Source organism: Neomonachus schauinslandi, chromosome 11, assembly GCF_002201575.2.
Source record: "Neomonachus schauinslandi chromosome 11, ASM220157v2, whole genome shotgun sequence".
NCBI lineage: Eukaryota > Metazoa > Chordata > Mammalia > Carnivora > Phocidae > Neomonachus > Neomonachus schauinslandi.
The window spans coordinates 41,205,328-41,213,985 of record NC_058413.1 but is presented as its reverse complement, the minus strand read 5'-3'; the positions used below and the strand labels follow the sequence as shown (position 1 = coordinate 41,213,985).

The following is an 8,658-nucleotide window of genomic DNA, read 5'->3' as shown; positions in this document are numbered from 1 at the left end:
GTGTGTGTGTGTGTGTGTGTGTGTGTGTGTGTGTGTGTGTGTGTGTGGTTATATGCATTGTCATTGACACTTCTTTAGAGAAGAAGCCAGCCCAATGAGAAACCAGCTCTTGGCCAGGGCTAGGTTCCTCAGTAAAGGGAGACTAGCTCTTCGGGCTTTCTAGCTTAAGCAACTCTGAGAAGCAGGTTGAGCTCCCTTTATGAAGTATTAGGGGATGGAGTTATATAAGAATCTTGACATTTCACTCTCTTGCCCCAACAGGACTATCCATCACTTGGAGAGTTCAATGGAAATTGTTTTCCACCAACATTAAAAGTTATTTGGGAGCTTTTAAGACACAGCAAATATATTTCTTTAAGAGAAGTTTATTTGCTTGTTTAAGAGAGCGGCACTTTATATATAGTGCTGATATAAACTGGTGCACAGGATCCTCTAAAACTGTTTATATCCACAGTAAAATACATTTTTGTGATACTCATACAACAGAGTTAGTCCGGAGCCAAGGGCTTTGTGAACTCGGCTTATCTCCCAGCCTGTGGCTGTTACTCAGTCCTCTCCAGGTCTTGGGCCTCACTGCTTACTAATCCTGGCTTCGGACCCCAGCCTGCTGGTTCCATAGAAACTGCTTTGCCGATTCATTCCTCTAAGATTCCTGGAAACACTGTTTTAGGCAGGCATGGCAAGTCAGCCCCATAAGCCCACGGCACAGCTCTGGTTAGCACTCTCTTCTGATTTACCTCAGCCTTTTCTTTTAATATGTACAATTTCCCATCTTTTATGCCTGACATATACTCTAGTACTTGGACTCCTTCTTGGGCAAAGACATCTCATTATAGAGATAGTATATTTCTATAATAATTCCATTTCTTTAAAAGATGATGTGGTCCTTAATTGATACTTGTTACATTCTAGTTGACTTAAAGGTGAATGATTTCAGTTATATGGCAGTATAATAAGACAGTTAAAAAACTGTCAACTAGAAATCACCTGGACCAACTTCTTCAGCTACAGACGAGAAAATTCAGGAAAGAAAGTGACCCACCAAGGGTGGCGCAACTAGAATTTAAATCCCCTAGTCCTTGAGCAAATACCTGAAGGGGTTTCACGTGGAGAAATATAAGTTTTATTTTTTTATTTTTTGGAACCCAGAAGTCAGACTAGACCCAGTGAGCAGAAGTTACAAGGAAGCAGAGACAAATTCTGGCTACCAATAACAAAGAATTAATAATTAGAATCAGAATGAGCTTCTCAAGAAGTAGTCAGTTTTCTGTTAAGAGACTACGAGATGCATTTGAACAGAAGTGAGGTGACCACTTGTCAGGGATATAAGAAGGGATTTCTCGGCTGAAATTGTAAATTTGATGATGTCTCTCCATTATTCCAAGTCTGAGAATCTACGCGTTGCAGTGTGAAGCACTGTATCCCGTGGGCTTGGACTAATAATGACTTTCACATTCCAAAGTGTAAGCCATTGTACCCTTAAACTCTGCACCGGATGACACTATAGCTTTCCCCCTGCTGCCTTGAGTGAGCCCTGTATCTTCAAGTCGATCCTCCCTTCCCACCAGCAATAAGCATCCGGGGAGGGGAAAGGGAAGGGAAGAAGCTTCACAGATTTCCCAGAGTGTGAATCCAAGGGTACACAGAATTTTTAAGAGAAAATAATATTAATGTTACTAATAATATTAATATTAAGTGGTACATTTTTTAAGGAGGAAAAAGGAAGAGTTGCAGTCTCTCTTATTTGTCTACAGCCAGAGAGCTTAAATTGACAATAGTAGAGCCAACTTGAGGTATAAAATTCTGTAGAAGCAATCAGAAGTGCACCAAAAAATAAAGCTTTCAGGAGGATGAAGACCATGTTGGCTGGGACCCAATTCACAATTCAGTACAAGTCTATAAAACTCTTCTAAGCAAATCTGGGGATCTGAGAGCAATAGTTCGAAAAGGGACTGTTCTTGGTGCATGTATCCATTTCCACTCAAACCATTGCAAGTTTTTAATACATGGAGGACAGACGGCACATCACCACGGTTTCAGCCCAGGGTCCAGAAGTCTGGCCAATGATAATTACCTTCAGAGCTCATCCCTTTCGGAGCTCATATCCCACTATTCCCCACATCAAAATGAGGCGCAGCCTCCCTCTGAGGCTGGGACACAATAATTGAATTTGGGAATTAGAAGAGGTGTTAGAAAAATGGTCTCTTACCCCAGATATTCTGCAAAATGGAAAAAAAAAAAAAAAGAAAATATCTCTTTAGAGATGCCAGGTGTGTAAGAGAGAAGAAACAGGATAGAAAGAATATGAAAAAGAAGGCAAGCCACAACTGTTATTGCTGGGAGAAGAGAAGGAGAGGACAGAGAGAAGAGGGGCCCATCCGCGAAAGGCAACTGGGAATTACTACCAGAGAGAGCTTCTCATTAATAAAAAGAAAAGTTCAGGGGACCTGAAAACTGGATGCAACAAGTGGCACAAATATCCTCTCAGAGCTATTGGTCTCCTCCTTCATTTTTCTGAGAAAAAAATAAGTGGAAACTATTGTGCCCAGATCACCGTTCCTATAAAAAGGACAGGCGGTGTCCAATCTTAGATTTGGAAGGGGCCTTGGAGATAATGGAATCCAGAACCTCTCTTTTGAAAGATAAGGGGGCCTTAGTCACTCGTTTGCCATCCTCTAGTAAAAGAGCCTTAATCCAAACCTCCCAATAACTGGGGGCGCACGCTTTCCACTCTAGTTTGCGACGTTGAAATCAGGAGAGTTGGGGGAAGCATCACACTATTGCCGGAGAACGAGGAGAGGGGAAATGCCATGTGAAGAGTCCATCAAAAGTTAAACAGCTGTTCATCATTCTTAATACATGGTGACAGACTCCACTAATCAAGTCCTCTCTTCCTTCCATGTCCCACATAGGAGCTAACACATCTTGGGTGCTCAGTGCACAGTAAGGCTTCAACTGCTTCAAAGCATAACAAGACCTTACACATGTTTCCTAGGCCCCCAGCACCAATGAATTTGTAGTTTTATAAATATCATGGTGAACAAGAAATGCTGTCTTGTCATATTCAAGCCAAATAACAGCTGGACTTTAAAAATAAAATTTTGAAGGCATTTGCCTTTTATATTTTTAATTTCTGTTTTCCTGGCTTATGGTTTTGTCATTTGATTTTGATGAGTGTTTAATACACATGCACAGCTGCCTCTTTGGGTGACCTTTCCCTTGCTGCCTCCATGCTCAGAGCTATGAAGCAGGTCCACAAGTTGCTTACTAAGTGATATTGGCATTTTCACGACTGGCAGATATTTTCCTGGGAAGCCCAGCTGGAACAGGCCCTCATCTCCTAAGCTGACGTACTTTGGTCTCTTCAGAAGCCTCACAGGAGGACGGGGTGCAAGTGGGAGAAAAGCATAGCCCTTTAAGATGGCTGTTCGGCATTATTCACAATAACCAAGACATGGAAACAACCTAAGTGTACGTTGATGGATGGATATATATATCACATTTTCTTCGTCTCTATATATATATCTACATACACACACACACACACACACACACACACACACACACCTCTTGAAGGAGATTTTGTGGATGAATATCATTCATCCACAAACAAGAAGACAATCCTGCCATTCACAACAACATGGGTGGACCCTGAAGACATTATACAAAGTGAAATAAGTCAGACCGAGAAAGACAAATAATACTGTATTGTCTCACTTATATGAGGAATCTAAAAAGGGAAAACTCAGAAACAGAGTAGAATGGTGGTTTCCAGGGATCAGGGGGAAGGGAAAAGGGAGAGACGTTGGTCAAAGAGTATAAATGTCCAGTTTTAAGATGGATAAGCTCTGGGGAGCTAACGTACAGCATGGTGACTATAATTAACAATACTGTGTTATATACTTGCAAGTTGCTAAGAAGGCAGATCTTAAATTTTCTCATAAAAAAAGAGGTGATTATATAAGGTGACAGATGTGTTAACTAACTTTATTGTGGTAATCATCTTCTAACATACAGGTGTACCAAACCATCACATAGTACATAGTACGAAATTTACAGAGTTATATATCGATTCTATCTCAGTAAAGCTGAGGAAAACATTTTAATTGCTGTGCCAAGCCAGAGGAAACATGGAGATGATCATGTGTGGACTGAGGAGAGGTGACGTGCTGGGCGAGGGCTGCAGCACCCACCTGCCAACTGAGCTGACCTAAGTAGTTTTCACTCTGAATCTCTATGCGGCATAACGAAGTCTTGATCTTTTTAGCACTTTTCTCAGTGATAATTATGCCTGTCTGGCTGTAGATATTCCCCTTTTAATCTTCTGTCCTCCCTCACTAGACTTTAAACTCCAAGAGGTCAGGAACACATCATTTTTCTTCCCTGGGTTTATCTAGTGTCTAGTTCTGGCACACGGTAGACACTTAAGCAATGTTTTGTTTTGTTTTGTTTCGTTTAGACCATAAACTGACTGAAGGAGTTTGTAAGTTGTAGTTATTCTTTCATTGCAGTCCCTTCCTACTCTTCCTGTTCAGGGAAATGTGAAGGAGCAAGGAGAGAAAATATCACGTGTACCTGCTATCTGCTCAGACTTTAATAGGAACCGTAACCCCAGCGGGCTTTGCAATCATCTCTTACTTGAACCGACGCCAGGAAATATCCCGAAGTCAGCAGAAGGTTGCTGCCCATCCCAGCAGCCCTCACAAAGGCAGTGCGCTTCTGTCCATCTGAGAGCTGGTAACTTGACTCCATTCATGAACTCACAGTGCCCCAAAGCACAGGAGGTCTCAATGGCAACTCTGGGCAAGCTTCTGAAGGGAGGTTTTCACACGCTCCTTAAGCTCCTGGGCCACTACAGCCCTTCTACTGTTACGCTCATCAGGCATTGCTGCTCTGTGTGACAGAGTAACACGAGAGCTGGGGTACGGCATGACTCGCTATATTTAGGGGAGAGGAAATGGGCCATACTGAGGAAGGTCACAAGGACTTTGTTCAGAGAAGTGAAGGCACCACAGATTTATCTGTGTATACGGGGCGTGCAGTACAGCAGCGTGGGTTCTGGAGCTGGGCTGCCTGGGATCGACTCTCAGCTCTACCCTGACTCTCTGTGTGACCTGTAGCAAGTTACTTGATTCCTCTTACCTTTAATATTCTCATCTGTAAAGTGGAAAAGAAATAATAACACCTTCTTTACAGAGTTGTATGAGGTTTATGTGGGAAAATATGTGTAAAAAGCAGGTAAGTGCTTCAAAAATGTTTGCTAACGAACAAACAACGAGAACAAAAACCAAAGTAGCCAGGAAATTGGTCTGAATCCAGATGATCTGGGTATTGAATGGAATTTCCAAAAATATTTCCATACAATATGTTTCCCTGCAGTTAAGGTTTTCATTTTCTCTTTTCACAATGGTTAGTAACTCCGATCATGCTTTTTAATTTACCAAGCCCATAATATCATTGACTAAATCGTTAGCATTATTGAGAGGTAACTGACCATGTGTATATCCATTATACGGTTAAGAAGCCAAATGAAGAAGGAAGAATGACAAATTAAGAGAACTGCTGGAACAAAGGTAAGGTGATGGAACTCTGTACCTCCTAGTCTCTGGAAAAATGAACAGACTGAATACTCCAAAGTGACGAAAAATATTATTTCACTGTGTACAGTCAAAGACTTAGGTACTCTGTGGTACGACCTTGCAACAAAATTGAGATGGGCCAGACCTGAATAACTGGTCCCCTAGACCAAGGAACCTCAGTCCTCATGAGGAAAACCCTATACTTCTAAGTGCCTATAAAATATCAATGTCACTGTGCTCTTGGTACACGCTCTTCATGAAAGGCAGCGAGTGTATATCTGGTTTTGAGTCCTCTGTATCCCCCCTTCCTCCTTCTTCTCTTTTTCTCTTCCTCTTCCCTGTCCTTCCCCCCCACCAAACCCCCAATCCCCACACACATACCAATCAGAATTTAATACCTTGTCCCCAAGACTATCATCACACATCAGTCTCTCCTACCGGTATTAAAAAAAATCTGCCTTCTGGAAACTCTCTGAAGTGCTTCCTAATGTCTGATACTGTCCATTTTTTAGCGCTCATGCCAGGGATTTCTGAACTGCCAGGCTGGTCCCAAGCTCTCACCAGAAGCCAGGCCCAGTTCAGATGTGGCTATGAAATGTCTTCGTGCATTTTCAGGGGATTAGGGTCCTGGAAGAAATTCTGCCAGGAAAGGGGATAATAGTAAGATTCGTCTCCTCAAACTAAAGAACTTCAGCTGGGACCCAAGTTGGGTGAAGTATTGTGTTACTCTGAAGAGAACAAATTAATCTTCCCTGACTGGTGGGAGAGATTCTGCCAAAGGAACAGCTAACGGGAAAACCAGTCCCTACTCTGTGATGACACAGTAAATAACCAGGCAACATTACTCCTGAAGTGCTGACCTAACTCATAAATTGTACCCAGCCTCTGGGGAGCAATTTCTGCTGATTTGCTGCTTGTGCGTTTAAAACAAACAAACAAAAAGGGAAGAGGAGTGGACAGGCATTGACAGTGCTGTGGGTAAACCCACTGAGAGCCAAGCTGGTCTTTCCATCCAGACTTTCAAAAGATTTTGGTAATGCTTGGTGCTCAGGCACAGGCAGGGCCTTGCCTGAGCAATTACCAATTTTATGTGAGATCTGCCGTAAACCATCACTGAGTTCCCAAAGTGGTTTGACTGCACCTGGGACTCGCTTGATTTAGGGTTAAAAACAATCCTCCTTTGTATGCTAGTCTTTTTTTTTTTTTTTAAGATTTTATTTATTTGACAGAGCACAAGCAGAGGGAGAGAGAAGGAGAAGCAGGCTCCCTGCTGAGCAAGGAGCCCAATGTGGGACCCGATCCCAGGACCCTGGCATCATGACCTGGGCCGAAGGCAGCCGCTTAACCAACTGAGCCACCCAGGAGTCCCTGTTAGTCCTTTTTAAACAACAATTCAGTGACATGGATGACACATAGGGTTCTGTTACTCACTGGAATGCAGAGGGCCTTTTTATTTGAAAACTGGAAAGTGGCACCTTGAAGTCCTTGAATGGCTATGTGTTCAGTAATATAGGATCTAGCTACCTCTCAACGTCCTCAGCTATAATATATAATGGAGGCTAACATTTCTTCTGCTTTGCCAAAAAAATCCAGCCGGTACTCCCAGGAAAGCCCATAGAAGGTCCTAGAGCTAACTCAGTTGCACCGTCACAACCGCCCAGAGCAGCAGAAAAGAGCTACGGAAAAGCCACTCACCCTCTGCATCTTCTGGCCGCGTAAGATCGATGACACCTGGGCCCAGCTTTCCATCTTCACTTGACTTTCCTGTTAACTGGGGCCCCAAATTCTCAAAGCGTGTTCTTTCCTAGAGGAAAGAATAATCAGAGGCTTATTCTAGCTTCCAAAGCAGCCACTTTTTCCTTCCAGTTCCTATCTTGCTTTGTGGGCAAAACTTGGATTTACAAACATCGTTTCTGATCAACTAGGGGCTCAGAAAAGCTTTCAGGAAGGTTCCACTAAAGCCTGACAGTGGAACCCACAGTGCTGACCGCGTCTAAAGCAGAGTACCTGCAAGGGAAGGAAACCGGCGCCAGGAAGCCCACCGGGCGGCACTGAGCATCTTCTCTCACTGGGATTTGCTCCAGTAGTCTAAAAGGAATGCAAGTGAAAGGTTTGAGCCTGCAGTGCAAAACTTGAAAGAGCAATTCCCATTAAAATCTACTGCTAGTTAACAGGAGAGGAATTTTCTCAATTAGAGATCACAGTTCATATTGGTATTCCTGGGAAAGTACAAATCAGAATTTTAGGCAAGAGGACTTCCAAAACAAACGTTTCCAAGCAGGCAGACGAGATGATGGCATTGATGCTCTTATTTTGCTTAGGAGTTTCCACCGTTAACTTCCCCGGGAAGTAAAAAGGAGATTACTCCTAGCCCAGCCGTTGAGTGAGGAAAGTGAAAATCTCCTGCCACTATAGGAGGGAAACTCAAAGATGTTATACTTGTTAACCGGCTCTTCCAGGAGAAGGAGCCTGAAATATCACATTGAACTCTCCCTCTGCCGCTCTCTGGATCAGTAGCCGAGGGCTCACTGACCGTCACTAAGATGGTGTTCTTGTCTGCAAAAACACAGCGCGTGTCCCCTTCTCGCCTCCTCGCTACTCTCCAGACTCAAACTTGGCTTTGTGTGGTGCTTATGAATGAATGAGACCTTGTTGTTCATTACTATGAAACAATATTAAATGTCATGTCAGCTTGAATTTACAGACATGAAATAGCAGCTTCCAGCTCTGGGAATGGTTTCTGCATGTTATACTTAATGCATTATGCAGCAGTAGAGTGCTGATTGCTGTTCAGTCTATTGTTCAATGACCTAGTTCTGTACTGAGCATGTTCGGCATTAGACGGAAACACTCTGTGAGTGTTCTCTTCTGTAAGATGTTTAGAAACTTGGAAATATTCTTAAAGAGCAAACATACAATTACTTGATAGAGGCTGAGTCTCATTTGTACAGTCTCCCTACATTTGTGCTTTCTAATATGATTATTTTTGAATATCATTATATTTCTATAATTAATTCCCATCAGTCAAATTGTGCAGGAAGTCTTCCAGTTCCCCTTCATCGTGGAATATGTTGAAATC

The 8,658-nt window shown here is 42.8% G+C and overlaps 1 protein-coding gene across 6 annotated transcripts in view; it reads right to left on the bottom strand.

Moving 5' to 3' along the window:
* The window catches only part of SOX6 (SRY-box transcription factor 6), a 594,109-nt gene that overhangs the window by 32,597 nt on the left and 552,854 nt on the right, over positions 1–8,658 (bottom strand). For all 6 annotated transcript variants that reach the window (XM_021685803.1, XM_021685805.1, XM_021685806.1 and 3 more), the window contains one exon: positions 7,275–7,383. In XM_021685803.1, coding sequence (XP_021541478.1) covers positions 7,275–7,383 — 109 coding nt within the window. The remainder of the gene's footprint in view (positions 1–7,274; positions 7,384–8,658) is intronic.